This window comes from Amblyomma americanum, chromosome 2 (assembly GCF_052857255.1).
Source record: "Amblyomma americanum isolate KBUSLIRL-KWMA chromosome 2, ASM5285725v1, whole genome shotgun sequence".
Classification (NCBI taxonomy): domain Eukaryota; kingdom Metazoa; phylum Arthropoda; class Arachnida; order Ixodida; family Ixodidae; genus Amblyomma; species Amblyomma americanum.
Genome location: NC_135498.1, coordinates 152,346,463 through 152,373,784, shown reverse-complemented (window position 1 = coordinate 152,373,784; position 27,322 = coordinate 152,346,463). Strand labels below are relative to the sequence as shown.

Here is a 27,322-nt window from a genome sequence, read left to right as displayed (position 1 = left end):
TTCAAACACGCAGTCCTCTGCTATATCATCACGCCCGACCTCCTGCGCCGACTCGCCTGCCCTGCCTTGGGCTGCCGGCCATACGATGAGCTGTGCGCGGCCATCTTGGCGGACTTCGGTGCCTCCTACGTCCCGCTTCCGCTCTACGGCGCTCACTCTCGGCCTTCGGCAGAACACTGCCCGCCTCGGCAGCCCCTGGCCACCTGCCCGCCACTCTTGCCCAGTGTCTCAGGCCCGGCCGTACGTACCTCTCCACGACACACCAGGTAGGCTCAACACGAGCTTGGCCGCCCAGTTTCTTTCGGCTTCTTTCATCCAGCTTCTTTTCCGGAAAAATAAGATTGATTGATTGCTTCAATGATTTATTGATTGGTCCTGCTGCCACAGCTGTCTTCAGCGCACCTTTGGACCTGCCGCCTAGTGCTTCTTCGTTTCCGCCCACGACACCGTCGAATGATGTTCCTGCTAGGCCTCATTCAATAGGTCCCACCCAGACACAAATTCTGCCTCCTCTACCCCATCGCCCTTGACAGAAGCTGTCGCCACTGCCTCCTGGTGACAAGGAACACTCTGCAGCCGCATCCACTTCGCGGATTTCGCCTGCCTTGTCACAACGGCCAACAGCTCAACAGGCCTCTACAGCGACGTTGCGGCCGTTGGCTAAAGAGCCCTCGGCAAAACCAAGCCTGCTAGCCAAAACCCCAACCCCTTGAAAGGTCCCCAAAGCACCAAATGTCATGAGGAGCAGGATGAGAAGGCCAAAACACTGACAGCACTAACAAGCATTACGGTTGTGTCCAGCCCTACTTTGCTTGAAAAGGACACTGAGGTCAGCGCCTGTCCTCAAGCCAAACCAGGCCTCTGATGTGGGCTCTGCTTGTTCCCCAGTGGTGTTAAAATCTTCGAAGACGCCGGACACCCCCGTCTCGGCCGCCGCGGAACGAAAGTTCGACGGGAGACCACTGCACACAACCTCACGTCGACAGCAGTTTCAGGTTCCAATCAGGCTGCAGCTTGATCAGCCGCCATCTAGCACGATGCCCAGGCTGACCAGGCCCGCGGTCATGCGCCTGGTTGCTGCCACTGTGCATAGGCCGCCTCCGATTACCGCTACCTAACCGGCATCCCCCTTCATGAAGGGCTCGGAGCCAGTGGAAAAGTCACCACTCGTGCGGCCGACCGTCATTTTCAAGCCAATCAGTCCACGGCACGCTGTGAGCGAGTCCCAGCAGCCCCATGCAGTCCACCACAGCCATTCCCCTTCCTCACACATCGCCACGCCTCGCCTAGCCACCTGCCTGGTTACCGGGCAGCTCGCATTGGCAACAATTGCGCGAATCTCGGGACCCTCGACAAACCTAGCTATCTCTGTTGTGTCGCGCATCATGCGCCGGCCGTCAGCTGCTGCACCAGAACAGCCGGTGCTGGGTCCACTCAGCAGGCTAACCCACATTCTTCACCTGCTAATACGCGTCCCTCGACGAAATGAACGGCTGCGCAAATCAAGACACAGACAAGAAAGAGACACCACATGTGCACTGGTGTCTCTTGTCTATGTCCTGATTTGCGCAGCCGTTCATTTCATCATGCACCAACTCGCCCCTCAGGCCGTTATTTTGGCGTCCCTCGACGCCCACCGAAAGCTTGTTCGCAACGCCATAGCCAGAGTCGCCCGCCTGAGACTCGCCTTTGGACCCCGGATGCCCTGCACAATTCTTTGACACATAGCAATTAGGGGTCTCAAGCAGGAAACCCTGTAGCAACCCGCGCGGCCGACTGCGGCGAAATGTCGAAAAGGACGAATGGGCGTCGGCACGCCCTTGAGACCGCTCGAGATCCTGGCATCTGCCGGTCGCTGTAGCCGCCGCTCCACTGCTATCTCTTCTCGCCAGACCTCTAATAAACGTGGCCACGGTCGCCTCCTGGGCGACCTCCAAACACGTACAGTGATATTAAAAGAAAGGGATATAAAGGGAACGCACTTTTTCCTCTGCCACTCGACGCGGGTTTAAAAGACGTATTCAGACACTGGGATTGAAGAGATTGAGACTGATAGTATTTGTGAATAGCTCTGTACGGTCTGATTCTTATGCCATTTCTGTGCTTGGTAACATAAGGGAATGATTGCGGCTCATAGTGGAGCACCTCAACACTGGAAGTTGAATGTTGGAAATAAAAATCGATATGAACAAGCTGCGATAGACAGCGAGGTAATGGTAGAGTAAAGAGAAATGGCGACCTATCTCAGGCAAGTGGCGACCGCTGATTGAGACGATGAGAGAGAACTAATTACGAGAATATAAATAACCTGGACTGCACATGACAGGCTCTTAACTGATGAATGCAGATTTTTAACATTAGTCTAGAGTGAAAGTACATTGTAGTTTATTCCACCCAGCAGTTCCCTGTGGGGCAGAAGCTTTGAAGTTAACGGAAAGGCTTGAAATTGAAACCGGGGCAACGCTGCGAGCTCCGGAAATAAAGATGACAGGGCTAAAGTTAGGAAGCAGGAAGAGAGTAGGGCGACTTTAGAGGTGAACCATAGTTATGATCTAGCCAAAGCAAGATGACGAACACGAAATGCGGAGGACTCATCACCCGTGGTTCGTTATGATGACGGGAGTGCATCACAAGGGAAGGCAGACACACCGCAAATGGGGGGGGGGATAATAGTCATATAGGATTAGGATGATGGTGTGTAATGTGGACACAGGTGGTGCTGTGTAGGGTCAACTGGAGGTCATGGATATAGGCCTTTGTCCATCAAATAATGTGATGCAAGTTTCAGCTTAAGCTGCATTTGTTCATAGTTCGCCCTTTTACTGCTTGAAAGAAACTCCAAGCAGAAATAAATTTGCTTGTATGGATTGTAAATAACGTCGTAGCACCCCACGGTCTTGCCCAGCACAGCCTTAGTACTTTGCTCGCTAAGAGCTTAACCTCTGTCTATGAAAGGTCATTATTCTGTTTGTTTGGACTCCCTGCATACAAAGTGTTTCACCTTAGATTTTACACATTTTTTTTTAAGTTAGCTTTTTAAATTAGAAGAGCGCTTTTTTCAGTATGGCATTGTCAGCGCTGTAGATAATCAGCATATAGCTAAGACTGGCTAACCAGCAGGGTAGTTAATATTGAATAGCTAACTTTATTTATTGTTGTTAGGCTCCTTAATTATTCAAAGACGTGCAGCCCACTGCAATTAATATCCATATAAGTTTTAGAATTTCAAAAACATGGTTACTCCTGGCGCTGTGGCCCAACAAAGTTTGGCTATTTGGATGGGTTACGTGCACTGGAGAGGTTGCTTCGCCTGCAAGCTTCTCGAAAGCGCATGTATTTTGGCGCCATGTAGCCAAAATATGTTGCGTCACAGCACCGAGGGTAACAGCGTTTCAGAAATTCTAAAAACTGATGTGGATATTGCTTACGATGGGTTACAAGCCTTTCAATAAATATGGAGACTAAAAGTAATGGTTAAAAAGTTAACTACTCAATATTATTTGACCAAGTTGCTAGTTAGCACACCTCAACTTTATATTCTAATGTACTACACAGCTGACGATGCTACGGCGGAAAAAGCACTTTACTAGTTTAAAAATCCTAATTTTAAATACTCTAAAGGATTAAGTGAAACACCCTGTATGTTCAGCATTTTGAGCTGCGTTCCTGTCAATAAGGGTTTTTAAGAGAACATTTGGGCAGCATGGCCGTAATGCCTTCCTTCAGTAGGGTATCCCTCGATGTTATTTCATTCTGCTTTAAAGCACACATGCCTTAAGGACACTCATTTCATAAACTGCTCTCATACTATGGCTTATCTTCTGCACTAAGGCGAAGGAATAATTTACAACTACTAGCCAGACTAATTTACTACAGAGTAGATGGGCGGATGAGATTAAAATTATGGGAGCACTTTGGCAATCTAAAGTGCGGCAATGCGAAAGCCTTTGCTCCTGCCGACTGCGATTCTAGCTTCGCAGGTTCCAATCCCAGAGGACTCCCAAAGGCTTCTACCTTGCCACACTTTCGATCTAGACGGCGCTGTTGTTGTTGTTGTTGCCTCAAATACGATGGCACATACCTACGGTGGGGGGTTGGCCAGGGTTTTGTGCAGATCCAAACAGGAAAAAACTCATTCACGTTTATCTCAAGCGGCTCATAAATATAGAGGAACCTGAGAGAAAAAGAATATCACGAATTTTGAGAGATCTTGTGGAAATTGATTGAAAATCGAGAAAACAAAGCGGTGTGGGTGGAATAACTACATTTTTTTTTAAAATGCTAGACGACGTTGATGGCGCTTGTAGTCTGCTTCTCGGATCTTTTTCTTCTTCTCTTCTTCTCTGGCTTCTGGCTCCTCTGGTGTTCGCGCGCAGGTGGCGCAACGGCGCGCGCGCAGGTGGCGCCACCAGCGCGCGCGCCGTTATCATGACGCTCTTGGGTGTGAGGTCACCCTCTCCCTTTTTTATATCGACGTCCGCGCTATGTCGACGCATTTGGTTGTTTCCTTTTTTAGGTATAATTGGCTATAATTAATTAAATAATCGCTCTAAAGTCATCAATCTCGGCCTGAGGGTTGCATTTTGTCTCATCTATCTGATGCTTCCATTTGCTTTCTGCTATCCTGAATAGTTGCGGTATTGTTCGTGGAAGACAACGTTACAGCGTACGCGCGATTATGAGCCATTAAAGGCTTTCGCCTAAAGTTTGCGGCAAAACGGCAGCCTCAGGTGGCGTAGCGCTGGGTTAACTGAAGAGATATGGCAGAGGCCTTCGTCCTGCAGTGAGCGTAGTCGAGCCGACGATCATTATAAAGTACCATCTCCAGGAATAATTCTGATATTAGAGAGGTATGTTGCATCGCTAACACATATCCGAACATCGTGGCTGTTTCCAAATATTTTTTTACGCTGAGTTTCCACTTACAGTTTTAGCTCTCCAGCATAACAAGAGCAATGTTTTCAGTTCAAATGCCGTGCCAGTGCTAACCTAGATTCCAGGCACTGCATCACTATCGCGTTAAAAAATGTCACCTCTAAGCCTGGTGACTTGGGCATCTAAAAAATTATATCAAATGGTCACTAATATTCATTTCCACGATTTGAGCCATTCAGGTGGCTGTATAGTTAGCCTTTCAGCAAACGGTCGCTAGGTGCTTCCATGTAATCTTTCATTCGAACGCCTCACGCTCATTTAGTGTACGTGAAAGCCAAAAGCAATCTCGGTTTAGGTTTGCATGGCGAAATTCCTTTAGGCTGTCGTCAATGTTATCGACTCACCTAGGTATTTTGCTGAAATTAGACACAACTGTGAATTTATTGCCGGAAGCAGAAGTGCTGTATACCGCAAAGGGGTGAACGGCTCATGATAACGTTGTATTCGAAGCATGCTCCTTTTATAGGAAATTTTATAGGTACAAAATTGGGCAAAGGGGAGGAGTTTTCCGCTGTTTCAGAGAATTTTAAGAGCCAAAATCGTGCCACTTTTGGCAAGCCGCAGGAAGCTTCAGGCTGATTCAGAAAAAGGCACTCAAAAGAGGAATTTTCTGGTCTAACTCAGGTAATTTTTGGCAGCGTCACTGAACATCAATGTCGCTGATGTCGTAACAATTATTAGCGTTTTCGATGGCAGTAAAGCTATGGATCTAAACAGGCGAGTTTACGTTCTCTTAAACAAAAACGATCACTTCGTCGCCAGTCTCGAGAGCAGGCGCTCCCGCAAAACTGAGCGGCCATGAAACCAGGTGCCTACAGCACCATTCAACACTTTCGCTTTCACATATATCTTAAGCAATTTCACCCTTTGAAGGCATGCTCTATTGTGTTTTTACAGCAAATGTGTTGAAACTAATGATGACATAACTCAAGGAAATGCCAGTGTCTGTGATCCTTTCTTTCATGTTGCAGTGGATGCTATCTTGAATGGAACAGACTATCAGGGTGGCGAGATTGTGCGTGGACAAATCCGTGCAATGGCAGACTATACGAACCCGCAAGTAACCGCAGGTATGTACGCTAATTGTAGTCATGGGCGCTTTTATGAGGCTGCTAGCGTGCACTGCACGACGAAGCGCTGCTTCTCCGATCTGCGATCAGCCTTCAATTGTAATCAGCCTCTTATGAGACATGTAATTGATTGATTGATTGATTGATTGATTGATTGATTGATTGATTGATTGATTGATTCATGGATGGATGGGTGGATGGATGGATAGATGGATCGATAGACGGACGGACGGACGGACGGACGGACGCACGAACGGAAGGAAGGAAGGAAGGAAGGAAGGAAGGAAGGAAGGAAGGAAGGAAGGAAGGAAGGAAGGAAGGAAGGAAGGAAGGAAGGAAGGAAGGAAGGAAGGAAGGAAGGAAGGAAGGAAGGAAGGAAGGAAGGGATGGAGGGAGGGAGGGAAGAAGCGTCTCCTTTGAAACGGGGTGGTGGCAGTTGCCATCAGGCTCGTATTTTTTCTTCATATTTATAAGTCTCATATTCATATTTATAAGTTCAAATCTATGAACCGGTCCACCAATGCGCCATTTTATTAAATACATTTTAACCCTACACTTCTAACATTACGTCGCCTTTGCACTTCTGAGCCACCGATCTTCCAATAGCTTTCCAATTTCCTCACGCGTTTAACACATAATATTCTACTATGATCCTCCTGTGCTTCAAACCATGCAAATCCCATATCCCTCTGTATCGCCTCGTTCGTGGTTTTGCCATGGGCACCTAGTGATAATCTTCCAAAAGCTGTGTGATCTACTTCTATTCCCGCCTGAACTCCTACCCTTAGGCGCCAAACTGCATTCCCGAAAGTAAGTCCTGGCACCATTATTCCTTTCTAAACACCTCTCAGTACTTCATATTTGTCGTGCCCTCATAATGCCCTATGATTAATTCTCCTGGCTATTCTTCGCCCTTTTGCCCTAACAGACTCTTCGCGTTTTTCCGTGGATATCTGTCCTGCTTATACCGATACCGTGATATATTTGTATTCAGCCACTCTAGGTACATAATGGCTTTGAGTAGAAGCACTTGATCTGTTGTATTGATGAAAATTAACAGACCTTAATTAACTGCGCTAAAATTGAAACCGGTTGCGTCTTCTTCGTCTCTACAACAATTAACCAAAGCTTGCAAATCTTCCTGGCTATCTGCTAACAGTAAAATATCGACCGCATATATTAAACCGAGGAGACTTTGCTGAAGGACCTTTCTTCCTAATCTGTAGGATGGATTTTAATGTAATCTTAGATTACATTCTTGTAGACTTCCCTTCATATTTTTTGTTTAAATTATGGACATCAGCGGTGATGGAGGACCACCTTGCCTTAATTCTTTGCGTGCCTTGACACATGTCGCATCTCTTATCCCTCGCATGAAATTTCAACATTATTACCTGGGCATATTTTTTGTAGGAACTCAATTCCATCATGACCGATACCTTTACGTTTAGCATTCTCCAGATGACTTCCCTGTTCACGTTGCCGTATGGACCGCTAATGAACAGGGCGGCTAAATACAGAGGTCAGCTTTCCGCCTGAGCTATTTCTATGCATTTGGTAAGCACGGACAGGCTATCATCTTAGCGCCTACCCGCTCTAAACCACACGTTCTGAACTTCTCCGAGTATTCTATTACTTTGTACCGATGACTGCATTTTTAATTTCAGCGCCTGCTTTGCCAGCCTATATAAAAAATGTGTTCCCTTAATCGGTCGGAAGGGCTTCATCTCCATGCCATTCCTCTTTCGTTTATAAATAAAATTCATTTTATTCTCTCGCCATTTCTGCAGAATTCGTTTCGCTGTGAGTGCTTCCAATGCTTTAAAAATGTTTCCTTGCCTCTTGGACAAGTTCATTATTTAGCTTGTTTAGAATTTCGTCCATCTGTGCAAATGTGCATTTGGGAATGTTTTATTCTCCCTTTGCCAGTTAAGATTGGTCAGTTGTACGCTCTGTCTGCTGTGCTGTCCGGTGTTGTTTCCTCATTTGTGGACTTCATCGTCGCTCCTAAATATTTCATCTATAACTGATGTAATGAAGTTCACAGTGTCGTCTTCCTCCAAGTATTTTTCCTCGGCATCTTGCCTGCTGTGATTTTTATGCCCAGACAACTTATACGGCTCAGAATTTTCTTCGTCCGCCTTTTGTTGCTTCGCGAGCTTCAGCCATCTAGCGATCATATGACTGCTTTATGTTGCCCTCGACGAGCACCTCTATTTTCTTGAAATTAAACGGCGCTACATACTTAGTCGAATACACCGAAAAACATGAGAAGACTTGCGCAACACCCGTCCTGTCATGTATTTCTGTCTATTCGTCACAGAAAGACCTGAGGGGATGTGCGCAGCGCCCGTCATGTCATGTCTTTATGTGTATTCGTCTAAGTATGTAGCGCCGTTTAATTTCACGAAAGTTAAAATGAATCACCAACTAGCCCCGCAGCGTGCTTCATCTTCAGGAACCGTTGTTCTAGTTTCTTTTGTGGATAAGATTATTATTTTTGTTATATTTCCTCTGAGAAAACAGCGATTCTTTGCCTCTCTGTGTTCCCTTGAAGACGCCTGTCGGTGTTCCATCGCCTCCTTAATTTCCTTATTCCACTAGCTGCTTGCCTTCTCTTTTCACTGCAGCGTTTTTCCACTTTTACTTGTTTGATTTTCGTACTGATTAGTAGTTCTAATTGATTATAATCCAACTTTTCCATGAGGCGTTTCAGTAAACCTTCCTCAATGCCTGCTGCTATCAGCGCTATTTCTCGGTTGTTTAATTTCGCGTTCTCTTCGTGTCTTTGCTGTATTCCTCTTTTGATGAGTGCTCCCAGCTGCAGGCTAATACACTTATGAGCACTTCATGAACTACGCTCCGCCTCTTCGTTTATTTCCATTTTTCGGAGCTTGCTATAGTTTCCCTGCGACTAATCACGCACTATTCAGTGGTCGTCTGCCTGTTTGGAATTCCTATGCGCTTTTGCTCTCATATTTGGTATCTCTATTAACAAAAGCTAGGGTTCACCACTCGAAGAAGTTGAGCATTAACTTCCTGCAAGTCCAGCTTTCTCGGGCAAAAATTTTGAAGAGTGGGAAATATTAGGCACTGTTTTGGAAATATTGACGGTAATGGTCCATTATTCTGATATGTGGCAAAATCTATCGTTTAAAGTGTTTCCAGTGATCGCATGGAACAATTAAGACTGCCATAAAAAAACCAATGGGGAACGGTTTTGACGATAACAAAACCGTGAATAGAAAAAAATAAGAGGTGACTGCCGTCGGGTGATCTGCGGATATATTGACTGTTATAGCGAAGTGTTCCATTATATAAAATAATTGAGTTCATAAGCGGCTTCCCGCTCAAAAATGGTTTTTTTCCAGGATTTCTTGGTATGTTACAATTTCTGTATTCATCCACAATCCTCGAAGTTGCCGTTCCTGTCACCCAGCAGAAATATATCGGCACCATCTCCAAACTGCTTTGTATCGTCATTGTGACACTTAACTAGATCCTTGTCTTCTTGCCTGCATTTGTCTACTCTCCCTAAATAAGGTACCCCTAGTGATGTACTTTTTTAGGCAATTGTTCCTGATACCAACATTTGTTCTCTGCAAGTGAATTTTATTCGTTGCTAATTTGTTCCTTGATCTGTCAGCTTCTATACTACCGCTCCTTCCCTTCTTCTTCGTCTGTTGTTCGGTTGCACCTTTCCCAGCTGTAGCCGCCAATAAACGGTGGATTTTATAGATCTTTGAGATGTGTCTCATTTGTGGGATTTACTTTGTTTCCTTTCTCTCTATCGCCTTTAGACTTCCTAGCTGCCACCTGTGAGTATCTGTTCCTTTCCGAACCTCCTTGACTTGCTCTCTTATAGCCGCCCATGCCAGGGCAGGCCCCATTCACATGGCTCGCACTGGAATGTCCGAGATTGTGGTTTCCGATGGCGGTGTCGGCCGTTTATGCTTCCACTTTAACAAGCCGTTCCAGAAGCGTTCGATTTTTTTTGCATTTTATACCTTTAGCGGTCTTTCTGGAGCACCCATACGTGGCGCAAGTTTCGCGTTTTCTTGGTCAACTCTTTCCAGCCGTGCACTTAATGCACAACATTTGTACATAAAATCTGCGCTTTCACCCTCTTATACCGATTAGAGTCGCGTTTCCTTGAAATCCACCAACACCTCACACTCCCTGCATTTAACCTTCATTTGCTTGCACTTCTACGCGACTATTACTACCACAAAATGGTAGGAATATGTACACTTGCAAAACCACTTGCAAACACTTATTCAAATATAATCCTGCCTACTGAAAATACCGATCACCTAGAAAAGAAGTAATTAGTTATCTAAAGTAGCTAGCGCACTAATAAATTAACTCACAAATGAGCACAAAAAAATGAGCTGCGGGCTCGCAGAAACCTGGCCTCTAGGATACTAAACTAATTTCTGCTCTTTAGCCTGCACCTAACATTACTAACCAAAATATAAATGTAAACTGTCGAAATATTACAGCAAAGAACTCATCTCTTTTACGCTGTCACGTTGCTCCCACAGTCGTCAGTGCGTCTGGTCCCGGACACCAACTAAACGTTAGGGAGCCCCAAACCGTCAACATCGAGCAAATCATAAAATTGATTACGCCAGCAAACTTTTTCCTCAACTCTTGTGTGCTACACGTGGCAGTGACTAGCCGAACATATGTTACAGCCGGTTTATTTTTTATTCATTGCAAAGCCGAAGCCCCTATTTCCATTGCTGCGAAACATACAAGGCTTTATCAAACAATTCCGCAGTTCTTCGCCTTAACACTTCACTTAGCAAGGAATTCCATTCCTTGATGGTTCGTTAGCCGTATGGTCCGCGATTTTCGTTCGCATCGAAATGAAATATTTTCCCCCAAATTAGTATATTCAGTCCTTAAGGAATTCAGTTTGTTACTTTTCCAAAGTAACAAACTAGCGGTTGATATGCAGGGATGTTCCAAAGTTGGTATTAACTGTCATATTTGATGAAAACGCAAACATCAAAACGCCGTGACTTATGAAGTGAACACCCGAAGGCTCTTAACAACAGTTTCTATTTCCAAGGCGGACATCACGCTTGGATGTGCGAAAGAAAATTGGTATTGCTGGTGGCGGCGAAATATAGCTGTACAGAAACGGTGGACGACGCGCGTCCCCACGGGCAGCTTTGCCAAATGGTATTTTTTGCTTTCACTATATGACTTTGAAGAGAGCTTATCTGCGAAAAGAAGGATACGAAAATTCACCCGAAACCAAGAAATAACTGCTGAATGCAGCCATTTCTTAGAAAAAAAACAGCTAGTTCACTTTGTACATTATTTTATTTTTTGCGCAGCATGTCAGAGGGTTAGAACGGACCTCGTTCTAACTTTTTGGCAGTCGAAAGTGCAGCGAGCACAGAGAGAAACTATAATTCAGACGTACGATCGTCACCACTCAGAAAAAACCTCTCCTCGAGCTAGTGTGCTTCCTTGCGTCAGCTCAATGCGAATCAGCAATTCTTTATTCTTAACGCAGACTTGTGCGTGAACACTATAGGCCACAATTATGCTGTTAATATTACACATACATATCTTCGTGTTTGATTTTCGGGGTATCTTTGTAGCTTTCTGAGCTTCGGCTCTTTAGGTGGGTGAATTATGAGCGCACATGTACTGCATTTCAGTCCTTACGCCTCTACATATCAGTTTAGTCCGCAGTGTGGCATTAACCCGATGGGTCATGTTGAGCGCGTTGGCCGCAATACCCGAAAAACACTTTGTGGTTACTTACGCGAACGTACCACAATAGGTTTCATGACATTAATGCACAAAACAAACTCGAACACGCGCCTTGTGAGAGTAATTGATGTGCCAGCACAGAAATAACAGATGGGAAAACAGCAATGGGTAAGGCCAGGGCCTCTGGAAAATTAGTGACCGCTCAGTTTCAACTTCATTGAGAGTTGCTCACGATTAATTTTACGTTGAGTATAAAGAAGGTACATTGGCGTTAGCCGGTATTTTACCTCTTTCGAGGCCTCAAGAGTCCCAGCAAGAGCCACTAGCACGCGGATTACTGAAAAAACTAGGGTGCATGCAATCATTTTCTGATGCTTAGATGGTGATTCAAAATTAACGCTTGAGAGTGCAGGGTCTCAGTTCCGCATACAGCCTTCGCTTTATTAAAAATTGGGGGGGGGGGGGGGGGGCATAAAGCTCTGCCTTAATGGTTCTGTGTGATAACGTTAATGGATTAATACACATGTATGCGGAATCGGCCATTCTCTACATAAAATTCATAGATCCCTGAGAGTCCTCATACCACCCCTGCATTGGTGCAGCAGTAAGCGATGCCAACTGCCCGGCGATTGCAGGTGCTGCCAGTGTTGCAGCATTGCCCAGTTGGTTTTTCCCAGTTGTCGGATAAAATTTCCCAGTTTTTCTCACAAATATATTTCTTCAAAATATAGTAATTTCAGAGTGAATGCTGCCAAAATAATAAATATAAGCATGAGTGAAATAAAAAAAATACAAAACCCATTAATAATGAACCTCTGGGCTGGATTGTTCTTGATCACATCATCGTCAATCACTACTTCGTTTTATTAGTTTTTGCGTTGGGACGAGAACCAGCTCGGCTACTTTCATTTCCTTTCTAGCCTCTCCTGTATAGACCGTAGGAATTTTCGGGAATTCCTTTGCAACAACATGCGTACATAGGGGATTATGTGACTAAAGAGCTGGGAGTGGTTGAAAGCATTCAATGGAAGGGTCACTGCCACGACAGCTGGAAGAAATCCAAGGACGCAGCACTCGAAGCCTGAATAAACCTGAATGGGCCAGGGCTCTCTGTCCAAGGCTAGGCAGCAAATTAAAGGGAAACATTAAGCCAAATTTCTTCTCGCGACGCTAGTCAGGCCGCCATAATAACATTTTTCCCTTCATCTCTGCACATTTTCCCGAGAAAGCACGTTTAGAATACCGGCCTTTAGCGAAACCGAAATTTCCCACGTTTTCAATGGGCTATTAAACAAAATTCCCGCTTTTCCCTCAGTGACTTGATTTTCCCACGATATGGCAAATTTCCCACCATTCGGCAACACTGGGTGCTGCTACCGTTGGAGCCCGTGCAACCTCTCTTACCGATTATTGGTCGCAGGGGTTTGCTCCGAGCAAATAACTGCCACCTGTCGCTTTTCGCAATTTTATCACAATCCGGTGGGCAGGCTGTGATGACGCCACAAGGTCAGGCGACCTAGGCGGCTCACCTGCCCCCTATAGGTTGCTTCTCTGGGGATTTTTCGTGGATTTTGTAGCGATAGCTACATTACGGTAGCATTTCGAGCCTTCAGCGTGGCGGTGCAGTGGCAGTGGCGGCGCCGCCACCCTGTTGCTGCGTCGCCACGCTATCACGTGGTTGGTCACGTGGTGGGCAGTAGCTGCCGGCGACGCGGCGCCGTGGCTGATTACGTGGTTCGTCACCAGGTTGGTCACGTGACCAGCTACGTGGTGCGGAGCAGCTGCTGCTGCCGACGTCGCGGCGCGACGGCGAAACCGAGCTGCCGCAGCTGCGCGCATGCGCCGTGTCAAGTGGTACGAAGTTGAAGAAGGAACGCCCAGCGAAACGGAGCAGCGAAGGACAAACTTTGCAACTGAGCAAGTTCCACTCGGCCAGCTGTAGCTATCTCCTCACTCCAGGTTTAACCAGATGTAAACCACAGATATTTTTTTTCGCCCACGGTAAACGACACCGACGACAACGTCGGGTTTTCTGCGGCACGAGCTCATTACGCTGTGGCGTTAAAATTCTCTCTCATATGCTGTTTCACCTGACTTGCTGCTCTTTTTTTATATGACAGATTTATCAGGGATGTTTAACGTGTTCCACAGCGTCGTAGTGAGATTCTGTTGTTACAAAGAAAAGACAAGATTTTGCCGTATTAAAATGCTTCAAAATAGACAAGATGGAGACGGCAGCAGCGAAATTTTATTTTCAAGAATCTGACTTTACCACTCGCGCGCTGTAGATGCGTCCGTGGTTATGCTTTTTAATGCGGCGCCATTCGTGATCATGTGTTCGCCTGTCACCGTGGCTGCAGACGCAGCTTTGCAGACATGTCTTTATTTTCGCAATCAGAATTCAACCAAACACACTTTTCCAAAGTTTGTTGCGACCATCCAGATGTCACTACATCCGCTACAACACGTGCGCCTTAAACGCGCAGAACTGAATAATCGTTGCCTATGTGCAGATATTGCTAGAAATCCTGTAGATGTGAAGATTTCGCTCGAGCACGGTGTCCTGTGTGCAGTACTTTTGCAGTTGTAGGTGAAATTAGAGTTGAGTAATCAGGCGCAGGTACCATAGCAGGTGGCATTGTTCAGAATTATTCAGTGCTGCCAGCTAACATCGACCATTTCCCAGCATCATGATGGTTTATATCACCACTACTTGCGGACTCAGCACTACCTGCGAAATTCTTTTGTTTTGTTGGCTTTTAGGGCACATAGGAAACTAAGGCCATCATGCTCCCAGCTCGAACCTGCGATGTGCGCCTGCTAAGTAGAAGGTCTTCGGGGGCGCCGCGCACTTCGAGCGGTGGTCTAGAAAGGAGCTAGCTGAGAAGCGATTATGTGCAGAAAACTAAAAGAAGCGTTAAAGAACTATTCAGATAAGAAGTCGCGCTCATTTCCTCTACCTCAACATTTCGTAAAATATATTAATACCTTAATTAATGCTGCGAGTTCGTCATGTTCGTACTGATTCATTCATAAATGGCGCGGGGAGACAGCTCAGACGAAAGAAAAACGCAACACGAGGGCTTGTGGTGCCTGCTCTTTCTTTCATCTGTCCTGCCTTCCCGCTCTCTTTAACAATGTAATAATACCTGAACAGCTGTCGATGAATCTCAGGTTACAAAGCGGCAACCGTCCTATCGCTTTTTTCACCACTTTTTCCTTGCCCCCATGGCTTTTCTGTATTGTACTGCCTATATTGAATGAACTCAAACTCAAGCGTAGAGTTCGTGATATTCCTTAAATAACGAGTCCCATAAATCCACCTAAAGCTGTACATGTATGGCTTCGCTATGAGTCCTGAGTGCAGGCAATTCATACTTGAAAGTGAAACTTGAGCAGAAACAATTAAATGTGATATTATATATTATGCACACCTTTTGAACGGTTGTCGAATTGCCAGCGTCATTTTATACCTTGCTGGAAATGGGCGCTTCGGAACTCCAGCGGTCACGGGTATTGCGATGGTAGTCAAATGGTAAACGTGGACGTGGGGGCGTATGGTTTAGGGTAAGCAGGTTTCTAGAGCGCGAAAGTTTTGATTTCTCAGAAATTAAATGCAAAACTCTGGTTGCGCTTGCATGTGGCCACGGCATGCATGTGTTATTTGTAGAGGGCTTCATTCCTTAATATTGGATAGTAAACGCACACGCTCCTACTACGAATCGGCTAAATATTTCAATCACGGACTACACCATGTGTAGGTCGGGATAAATAACAATTCACACGTACGTAAGATCGCAGCGTTTTACGCGAATTAAATGAACTGTGTGTGAGGCATTATTTACGCAAAAGCTTACTGGCGTGAAAAGACGGAAAGAAACAAACACAAGACAGGACAGGCGCTAACTTCCAGTTGAGTTTATTGTTCGAAAAAGCCACTTGATAACCACACGCGCCGAAGATACAAGAAAAAAAAGGTGACTTAGGAAAATGTATACCTGCCAAAATGACCAAACCAAGGATTATAAGGATGTAAATGAGCCGCTGAGAAAACTAATCTCTTCTTCTGACAGTGATACAGACGGTTTACACACGCAGATGAACCACCTCTCATTGATGTTACATGCCTCAGTAATTTCACGTTTTTCTGTCTTTGGACCTCGCAATGCATCTTTTGTTTTCAAAACACGGACAGCATTTGCAGCTTTTTCTGAGTGGCCATGTGACTACCATAACCATTGTTTATCGTAATCTTGGGCTGCCTCACTCTTTCATTGAAGCACTGAGCGGCATGACAAATATATTCGTGACCACAACTTAGGGGCACCACGTAAACAATGTCAGCTGTGCATTTAGTGGCGAGAATCTGGTGGCCAGACTGGTCAGCGCTTCAACGAAAGAGTGAGGAAGCACGAGATTACGAGAAAAAAGTGGTTACGTTAGTCACATGGTCACTCACAGCAAAAGCTGCAAATGCGGTCCGTGTTTTGAAAACACAAGATTCATTGCGAGCTCGAAAGACAGATTAGAAGGTGAAATAATTGAGGCATATTACATGAAGTAGAGTGGGCCTGTCTGCGTGAGTGAGCCGTCTATGTCACTGCCAGAAGAAGAGAGTAGTTTTCTTAGCGGATCATTGTCAACGTTGCAATCCTTGCTTCTGTCGTTTTGGCAGGTATGTCTTTTCGCAAGTCATCTTTTTTTCTTGTATCCTTGGCTCGTGTGGTTATAGAGTGGGTACTCCTAGCAATAAACTCAGCTGGAAGTTAACGCCAATCCTTTCTTGTTTTTTTTCTCTGCGTCTTTTCGTGCCAGTACGTTTTACCGCAAATAAGTCACGCTACAACCAACTAGCTCAAACGAAAGCATTGCTAAGTGTGAGGAACATGAGGAGAAGATAGCTTTTGAGGTCGATATTTAGTGGCCGAAATATTACTTCTGCCCCACTTCTGCAACATAAGTTACATCACTTTATACTAATCTGCCCCAGACTTAGGGAGCCGCGCAAGCCACACTTCGGCATTCAGGGTTGCCACGCCAGCCGACCACCAGACATTCGAATCTGAACCCATGGGCCCCCAATGCCGTGCCTTGGTGGCATTTTTATAGCCGACACCGGCATGCACATGTACCTATAGCCCTCTTATGCCGAAGGGAATATTTGCACAATAAGAAAACTATTTATAACGTTGTAAAAAGCGTTTACAAATACGAATAGACAGTGTTTGTGCAGGTAGGTTTCATTCTGTTTTCTTTTTATTTATTCTTCTGTCGAAGCCTGTCTGGCGAGTGGCGCCTGCTGCTCGAGGGTATTATTCCCCAGTCTGATAGACTTCCGTGCCCTGCTATGAGGCTCATATGCAGTGGATCCTTTTGCTTGCAGATAAGTGGGAAGCACTCTTTTTGAAGTACACCAATAACACGTACGGCGGTACAGACTTCGTCCTCTATCAGAAGTATATACTCGAAGTGCTACTGAAGCTGCTCGAGTCTGCTGCTGTGGGCACGCATGGGATACGCTGCCTGATCGCCTGGACCGTCTTCAGGGAACACGTGGACTACACGGTGCCCAACCTACTGCACGACATCAGCGGCAGCCCGGCCAGTTCTTGCAACAACCTCATGATAGAAGTCATGCCCTTTGCTTTCGCCAGCAAGTACCTACACTCAGGTCAGTCGCTTTTCTGGCGCTCCACAAGTCGTGCTGTAGAGGAAGCACAGATCATTGATATGAGGCGGCTTAAACACTATATTTGGAGGCATACTACAGTTGTAATATTTGCCTTTGTACGTGTTAACACTGCGTTATAATTTCTTATACCGCGCTTTCATCATGGCGCCGTGTAGATCAGTCAATCTTTAGCCCAGCGCCTTTCAAAGAGTTGGGCAAGTAAATTTGTAAAAAAAAAACGGCAACAAAGCCCGTGAACCTGCGCTCCGGCAGCGCTTCTGTACGGATAGCGAAGGACGTGAAATGGCTGCACCTGCACTCCGAGACAAAAATTACATAAACTCACACTGACTGTATGCACTGAGTTCATTTCGAACGACTAGTGCGTGGGAAACAAAGGCGTCCGCGAATGGACGTCTCAGGTCCTTGGAAAAGAAGGGGGGCGAACAATACATCAAGCCTGCAGCCACCATCGGGCCAGGGTAGTGTCGGCATAAATAAGCACTCTTAATGCCAAGCGTGCTGCGTGGAATAAACGAGTTTAACTGGAACGATGACGGTACGGAAAACAGACGTCCGACGAATGAACAGGGAGCAGACGCGATGACAAAGCATCGAGACTCATGTGACAACAAAATGAGACTTTGCCAGGACTACCTGAATGGAGACAGAGCTTAACCCGCAAAGATGGTTGCCGCTCGAGCCCCAGAACATTGAGCAGGCACGGGAGAACGTTATTCGCTCCCTGGGAGCACTTCTGTCTCCCGGCACACATGGTTCGGGGTCGGTAGACCAGCTGTTGCAGAAGTTTCGACATGGACATGTTTAAAAGCCCACAACTTCATTCCGCGCGCATTTAGACCGTAATGAAGGAACCGAGTATACCTATATCGAAATGCCGAGTTTTGCATAGAAAAGCCTGGGTTGGCGTTTTCTTCTTTCGTTATGAGAGAGATGCTGTGATTCATGTCTCTTCGAAGTTAGTATCTGATTAAGTAACGGTCTCTCTGTGAAAGACTCGTGCCTTTGAGAACGTATTTATTTCTGAGAGAAGTAAATTCGTTATGGTGATGTCTGCCTTGTTTTGCGCTACGCAGCGGTCCTTCTTGTAGTTGAGGGTATCAGGCAAAAGACTGTCGGTGGTCCAGCATATCTCACGGCTGGGACAATAATGAAACAGGTTTAAGTGACATGTGACATCAAGAATTGCAGCTTTAGGCTCAAGCCGATATGTAAAGATATAAGCGTACGCCGAATTCCTTTTCTTAAATTATATTTTAACAGAACAAGGGCAGTGTCCTTCAGCTGGCTATTCCCTGCGGGTTAACATCCGTCAGAAGAGACAGTAAACAAAATTCCAAACTCGGGAGCATGTCTCGACAACGGGACTGTTGGATTAACCAGTGCAGATATGTTTTGAGGATTGCTCCGCTGCTTTAGAGATACACCAGGTTGAGCGCGAGACGCTCAACTAACTATGCAAGCTTCGTTCATTAACGTAGTGCGTTCTACTGGCAGACTCTCATCACCTTATTTTACATATTTATTTTTATTTATCTTCGACATACTGTCAACCGCAAATGCGTTATTACACTGGTGGGATGGAATAGGTGAATAATTAATCAATTTTATACCTTCCCTGTATGTTGGGGCCACTACCAATATATGGAGGCAGTTATACAATACGAATACTGATACACAATCATCATGAAGCAACGCATAAAAGAAAGAACTGCCTTCTCGGCATGCGCTACAATTTTACAAACGTTGGCTGCGTGGTAATACATGCTTCTAGTGCGTTCCATTAGCGCACAGTGTTCGAAAATTACAATGCCAACATGAGTTGCTAGTAGAGAATTCCAGTAGCTTATTTTGGTGCACATGTTTAGTTTATCTTGTGCGCTTCCTGTCATTGAAATTCGAGGAACTTAGCTTGAACGAGAAGAGAAGTAGTAGCTACAGAAATTTTAACCTTGCAGCTTTGCTCGACTGGTCAACGTCTGCAGACCTGAGCAGTGTAAAAGTTCAGTGGGTGAGTCAGTGTGATTGTATCGGTTATAAAGGAAACATGCTACCTTTTTAATCAATTCGAGCGTGTAATTATTGTCTTTCGTGTGCAGGAAACATACGATATTCGCATATTGCAAGGTAGGTCGGATAGGTGGGACGGAAGCAAGGCGTTTCGTGTCAAGAGACGACTTTCGCAAGGCTCTTCTAAGAAGGAACAGCTTCTTCATTACTATGCTGCTTTTATTCTGCATTTGCTCTGTTTAGGTCAGGTCAGAGGAAATTATTACTCCCAGATATTTGTATTTAGTAACACTGCATATTACGCTGTTAAGCGTCTATGAAAAGCCTTTTTTTTCTTCGTAACGTAGAATGAAACAGTTTTCTCTGAATTAATTATCATCTGCCGGTTATCACACCCCTGACCTACTTTCCTTAGATTCTAATTGGGTTTAACTTGATCGTTATTATTGTTGACCTGTTCGTAAAGCACGCAGCCATCCGCGAATAACCAAATTTGAATGTGACCTTATTTGCTGTGTTATTTTAAATTATACGAAGAGGAGCGGAGCTAAGTCAGTGCCCTTAGGCACAGCGGAAAGAATCTGGACCGTATCCAAAGTACGGTCACTAGACGTTAGAAACTATCGCGGTTGAATAGTTAAGAACCTATCCATGTGGTGGTCGGTTAATTTCCTAGTATGTAAGTAAGCTTGGAGAGCGGTTATGCATCTGAATCTCGATCGAATGCTTTTGATAGATAGAGGAAGATCATATAAATTTGTGCTTGGTTGTTAAAAGCATGTGCTAGGTTATGTATGATTTCAGCAAGTTGAGTGACGGTGAATAAACTGCGGCGAATGCCAAGTCGGTTTGGATGAAGTATATGATGTAGTGTACTAACTGTCACTGGTTTGCTGCCGGCATGTGCAGACACTACGCTGCGCCTGATAGCGAAGAAGTTTTCCCGCTCTCTTGGTGCTGGCTGCGCCTGAATACGCAGCAAGATCCGTCAGAGCCGCTCGGTCGCTCCGAGGATATATAATAAACGCACCGCTGCAATTGGTGGAGGTGTGCGGTAGGTACGTCGCACAAGGAGGCGTCACACAGCGGAGAAAAGGCGATTTCGCCTGGGTACAGTCAATAACGGCACGATGAGTCGGATGTAAATCAAATCCGAGGGTGATATCATGTAATGAGTGAGGCAGAACAATAAACTCGATGGTGTACAAAACATATTAAATGAAGACACGGGCCGCACACGCAGCCGTACATGCGGAGCGAGAAGTCACAAAGTGGGGTCGACGGCAGAAGCTTCACTGACGACGGATACTTCCTACCCTTGTCGACGAGAGCAGAACTGCAGCGCCTTAAACGAACACTACGATTACATTAGCGGGACGACAAGGAGGACTTGAGTTCGAAACAAGCGCAGTTCTTGCCCCCGGAGCTTCGACTTTTAGTTTCACTCAAGGGAGGAGTTAGAACGTCGTGGCATTGGAGAAGGGGAACGGCGACGAGGGGAAAGCGATCGGCGAGTGGCGTAAATTTAGTGACCTGGAGACGCAAAAGGGGGGGGGGGGGGGTCGGGCGGCTTTTTCGGCGAGGATCGTTCGGCATCGTACGGGTAGGAGCGCAGATCAGGTCGAGAGGGCGGAAAGCGCTGGCGGCAATGCCACGCGACATGGACGGGCAGATCACATGTAGGTGTAGCTGATCGGTCGGTTGTCCGCAGTACGCCAAGGGTTTGCAGGATGTGGGCGGGCTCTTGAGAACGGAGCATGAGACGGGGACTCAGACGGCGGCGGAGGACGGAAAGTTCGAACTGCCTGGTAGGAATCGGGTGGCAGCTGAAGTCGAGTCCTGGCCACCACCTGGGTACACGTCAGGGGTGCTGTCACAGGCAGGAGCACAGGGCTAGACGGTAGCACACCACCTGAACGACACGGCTTATTTTAGGGGCCAAAGACGTGTCTGAGTCAGTGAATTGGCGGGCGGGGTCTTGAAAATGTGAAATGACGGACAGCTGGCGGGCGACCTCTTCGTGAACGACAGCTTTGATTTGGTGGAGCAGAGGGGAGTCCTCAGGAGTAGGACCGCCCAGGGCCAGCGTGTAGAGGGCCTCGTCGCAGATACCGAAGCGCCGCGTAGAAGCGTGTTGCTTGCGGAGCTCGTCGTAGCTCTGACAAAGCTTGATGATCTCACTGGGGGTAGCAGGATTCTTCACGACGAGCATCTGAAATGAGTCGTCAGCAATGCCTTCGAGGATGTGATGAATCGTGTCTGCTTCGGGCATTGAAGTATTTGATTCCTGCCTTCCCTGCCCTATTCCTGATACCGCCGCTTCCGTTGACTTCCATGCGTTCAGTTCTTGTGATGTTGCGACCGATTCGCCACCGCACATTTCCCAACGCGCCTTGACGTTGGCCTTCCGCCCGTGCTATGTGATCAACTCGTCGCCCTCCTACTGAGCTTCCGTTCTTGTTTCGATCTTCTTCAGGCTGCCTTGGTCTGCACGTCTGTCGTTGCGTACATCACCGACACTGGTCTACACGTTCCTTTGCGCCAGCGCCCCTATCGTGTGTCGGCGTCTGAGCGACGATTGATTTCTCATCATGTTGACGACAAGCTTCGTCGTGGCGTCATAGAGCCCTGCCATAGTCCCTGGGTGTCTCTGGTTGTGTTGGTCAAAAAGAAAGATGGGTCCGTCGGGTTCTGTATTGACTACCGCCGCTCAAGAACATTACGCTAAAGGACGTCTATCCTCTGCCACGCATCGATGACGCCCTGGATTGCTTGCAAGGAGACGAGTATTTCTCCTCGCTGGATTTAAACTCAGGCTATTGGCAGGTGCCAATGGCTGATGCTGATCGCTCAAAAACTTCCTTCATAACACGTGAGTTCGTATCCGAGTTGAATGTCATGCCGTTTCGCCTTTGCAACGCCCCGGCAACATTCGAACACCTGATGGTCACTATCCTTAGTGGACTCAAGATGGAGACCTTTCTTTGCTATCTCGATGGCATCGTCGTCTTTTCCGCGGACTTTCCTTCTCATCTCCTCCGAATGAAGCACGTCCTCACTTTTCTCAATGACTCTGGGCATCAGCTGTATTTGAAGAACTGCCGCTTTGCTGCGCGAAAACTTACCATTTTAGGTCACGTCGTTTCTAAGGACGGTAATTTTCCGGACCCCGCCAAACTTCCTGCAGTTGCCGAATTTCCGAAGCCAACCTCGCTAAAGCAGCTCCGTTTCGTTGGCCTCTGCTCATACTTTGCCGCTTTATCTTGAATTTCGTCTCAATCATCGCCCCTCTGACCGATCTCCTCGCCGGCAGCTCCAGCCTACCCGCTTGGACGCCTGCTTGCGATGATGCCTTCAGCACTTTGCGCCGCGTTTTGGTTTCGCCTCCTATGCTGTGCCACTTTGACCCACTGCGCCAACTGAAATTCTCATTGACGCCAGCGGTATTGGACTAGGTGCTGTTCTTATCCAACGCAATCCCGCTTTCCTTGAATATGTGGTCCCATACGCCAGTCGGATCTTGAGCAAAGCGGAAGCCAACGATTCCGTTACAGAAAGAGAAAGTTTGGCCACTATTTTGGCCATTGGAAAATTTTGTCCCAATATCTACGGCCGCCCGTTCTGTACAGTCACTTACCACTATTCCCTGTGTTGGCTGACCTCTCTGAAAGACCCGTTAGGCCGGCTAGCTTGCTGGGCTCTGCTATTGCAGCTGTATGATATTCAGCTCATTCACCACTCTGGTCTCAAGCATAGTGACACGGAACGCTCTGTCCCACTCGGCGCTACAAAGTGCTTCATCATCAGGCCAGGTGGCTGCTTCCGACTTGTCCTCACCAGCCACTGCAGACATGTCCCCAAGCAAAAACACCCTTGGATAGCCATTCTTCTAGATTTTCTTTCGAGTCCCGCTACAGATAATTCATCTCGTGCCCTCCTTAGTTAAGCCCATTACTTTTCTATTCGGGACGGCCTGCTCTAACGTCGAAATTACTTGTTCAACGGACGCAAATCGCTCCTAGTCGTACCCCACCACCTACGCACCGATATTTACTCTGCTTTCCATGCGGACGCCCAGTGAGCACACGTCGACATATTGAAAACCTGCACGCGTCTGCGGTTTTACTGGCGCGGCATGTACGGCTTTGTTCGCCACTTTGTGCGGTCTTGCCCGTCCTGTCAACCAACCAACCCTTTCATACCAATCCGTTTGATCGCGTTGGCATAGACTTCTACGGCCGCCTTCCTCCCACTCCCAGTGGTCACTGTTGGGTTATCGCGGCCGTCGATCACGTCACCCGTTATACTGAAACGTCACCATTGCCGTCTGCGCCCACCCGTGAAGTCCTATTCTTTTAAAGAACCTGATTCTTCGTCATGGTGCTCCTCAAGCACTGCTCAGCGATCGTGGGCGCGTATTCCTGTCTGATGCGCTTGAGGCCCTCCGCAAGGAATGCCGCATTATCCACCGAATCGCTTCGCCTTACCACCCTGAAATGAACGGCCTGGCAGAGGATTTTAGCCGAACCTTGATTGGCGTGCGGATCATGTACGTCAACGCCGACCACTCCAATTGGCACCAGGTCCTTCCCTTCGTCATCTTCGACTTCCCTTCGGAGGAGGTCTGGCCTGATTTATAAACTGGGCTAATTTGAGCTAACACGTCTGATAGTCGGCTTTCGTGTAAATATTTCGATAATATCAGGTTTAGGCATTTGCTAACTAGTTCAGCCTACCGTCTTAGGAAGCCGTTTGGGATTCCATCGGGGACCGGTACATTTCTTTACGTCAATAGTCGCTAACCTCGACGGAAACCCAAATTCGAAGACTACGACTAAATCTAATAATTAGTGGTCTACATTGCAAGAGGAAAATGTCTGTTCTCTAGCATTCACATCATGTGTAAAGATTGAATGAAAATAATTATTAAAGGCGTGTTCCTAGATTTTATTTTCCCAATGGTATGACACACGAACTGTGTTGAGAATTTATGTATTGCAAAAATATTTTGGGAGAACTCTTCATAAAGTTGTCCATTGTGGTTTGAATAAAAGCCTTTATAGGGCTTCGTATTTTCTCATTTACCAACTTTCTCAAAGAATCTATGCTTGAGTGATACCCAGAGCTCTTGCCTTTTTTGTTACTTTTTCGCAGGCTTTTTGATACTACGTTTTAAGTGAATTATTTCTCATGTAATCCGCTCATGCCTTCTAGTCACATTTCCTACTTTCGGGATGGATCTATTAATACAGTGTATGACAGGGATCTTCAATTGCAACCATACATGGTTAGTGTTTGACTGCGCACTGGTATAAATATTAGAAAAATCCTAATACTTGTGAGCAAGTTAAGTGACAATTGTAGCGTCATTTTGTATATTAAAAGCTAGGACATGTGTTTCTAGACACTTTTTCTGGACGTCAGACAGTACAAGGTACGCAAGACGAATATTTGGTTGACAGGCCGTCTGACACGTGTACATTTATCCCGCTCTTTTGGGAACCACCACTTACGAAAACCATGCCAAGAGCAGAACTAGGGGCACCCTGAATGAGGGTAGGTGTGAGTCAGGCAGGTTCCTTCCTCCCTCCTCTATTTTGTTTTCCTCTCCTCCCGATTCAGCCAGACCACACCGAACATTCCGATTACACAGTGCCTAATTTATTTACATCTATTCACAATTGCGGTGCCACCACTCTGCCGTCGGGATGCGGCCTCTCGTCTCGGCATCCACGACCCGTCTGTCCCGTCCTTCTTTGTCGTCTCTCCTCTCTTCCCGGTCCTCCTTTCCAGCTTGCCCTCTCTCGTCCGTGCTTCCCCGCTGCTGCCATCGGTCGGTTCCCTGGGAAGGCATCTTGAGCTGGTTCCCGTCGTTACAGAGGCGGAGCACAGACCTTGGTCTTATCGGATGATGCCCCCTTAACTGCTGTTCGGGGAGGTCTCTCGTCCGTCGCCACTGAGCGGCAAGCACACACATAGGAACACAAAGCGCCGGCTGTTTCTTGGGCGCGCCGAATCGCCCGCACGTACACGCAGATATCCGTGGCGGCCGTTTCTTCCGGCTACGTTAGGATGCAATAAGGCCGCGCGCACGACACATCCACCGCCACTGTGATGCGTGCCTCCACGAAACGCATCACAGTTCACACCACAACCGCGCGCGGCTGGTGTCCCGCGATCCTCCCCCGGGCACTACGACACCATTAAAACAAAGAACTAGGGAACAGCGTTACCACTTTCACCCCGCTCCCCTTACCAATGGAGCTGGTGCTCTAGGTGTCGGCAGCTCATCAGCGTTGGCGTCGCTATGTCCTGCGCACAATTGCCATCTCTAACTCCAAGGTGTGCTCTAAACCCCCTGCGGCGGAGGGCAGTCAGTCGGTTCAATGCAATCGCCCTTACGGGTCATCTGCCGCGGCGCGTACCTCCTGACGATTAGCGCAATTTGCCGTCCTCTGTCGTACGGCCTGTGACAGGGCGCCATCTGACACTCGTTATAATTTTCAACGCGCGTTCTCTCCATAGACCATTCTGCGAAGCACAGCTTAGTCTTTCTGCCGCCCTGGTGACTTGCCCACTCAGGCTCATTCGCCAGTCGAGTCGTTTTCATTTGTTGCGACTCCCACGACGCCATTTGCACACACGGTCGGCCCGCGATCTCGCCTCCACTGTCAAGCAAAACTTCACCTGCTACCGCATCACGAGCGTGGACTGTCGCGCGTTCGCCAGTCTCCGTCGACGTAGCGCCGCCAGTTTGCTCGCGTCTGGGCTTTTCGCGCTCTGGGGCACCTGTATGCTTGCGGTACCCTCTTTCAGCATCAGCGCTACCGGTCTGGTCTACTGCGGTGACCGTTACAGCCGCAGCTGCGTCTGCGCGCTCCTCTTTGTTGTCACTATCCTCCTTCAGTGCAGTCACCACTTCTGACACGGCGGTTGCCCCTTCCCACCGCTCCGGAGGTCTGACATCCTCGATGACCACATCATCCCCGGATTCTAGTCTGCTCGCTTCAGCACAGAGATTTCCACTGCCAAAGTTTTCTTCATGAGCTTCCTTCAAATCGTCAGAGCGCTCTACTGACGCGTTGACATTTGCCTCCTGTTCTAGAGCCCTCCAACTGTCCAGTCTGCGGTATGCCTTTTCCGCTCTCTGGCCTACCTCCTGTCCCACAGCTGCAACCTCAGTGTCGCCACTCGAGCCTTCCAGTCTGCGGTCTGCCTTTACCACTCTCTGGCCTACCTCGAAATGCTCCGTGACGCCCGCCCCATCCTCCGGACGCACCCCCTCTAGTATCACACCGTCCACCGCCTCCCTGACCTCTCTCTCGTACCACAATATTTCAGTTGCCAATTGTACTTGTGGAATTTTTAATTTCAATTTCAACAGCGTCATCTCATCGGCGAAAGACAACACTGGCCCTCCGTTGACGCGTGCTACTTCGGTGTTCACAACCAGCTCCATCTGCCTCCCTCCTACTCGTATGTTCCCGTCCTCCCCGCTCACACAACTGTCACAGTGCCCAACGGAAGGACCTACAAGACACCAACCTCCTTCACTGTAGGATATGGCTTGGCCTGCTGGTCCACGCCCGAGATGGTCGCTCAGCCCTGGGCCCTTTGTTGCCGTCTCGATGATTGCAATGGCCGGTCGGCTTCCAGTCGGGAGATGCTGTCGACTGCGCCAGTCAGGCAGGTTCCTCCCTCCCTCCTCTATATAGTTTCCCTCTCCTCCCAATTCCGCCAGACCACACCGAACATTCCGATTACACAGTGCCTAATTTGTTTACATCTATTCACAATTGCGGTGACACGACTCTGCCGTCGGGATTCGGCCTCTCGTCTCGGCTAGTCTCGGCCTCCGCGACCCGTCTGTCCAGTCCTTCTT

The 27,322-nt window shown here is 47.3% G+C and overlaps 1 protein-coding gene across 1 annotated transcript in view; it reads left to right on the top strand.

Moving 5' to 3' along the window:
* Positions 1–27,322, top strand: part of LOC144120159 (neprilysin-2-like) — a 114,801-nt gene that overhangs the window by 31,109 nt on the left and 56,370 nt on the right. Inside the window, exons 4-5 of the mRNA XM_077652587.1 lie at positions 5,907–6,005; positions 17,122–17,409. Of these exons, the coding sequence (XP_077508713.1) occupies positions 5,907–6,005; positions 17,122–17,409 (387 nt within the window). The remainder of the gene's footprint in view (positions 1–5,906; positions 6,006–17,121; positions 17,410–27,322) is intronic.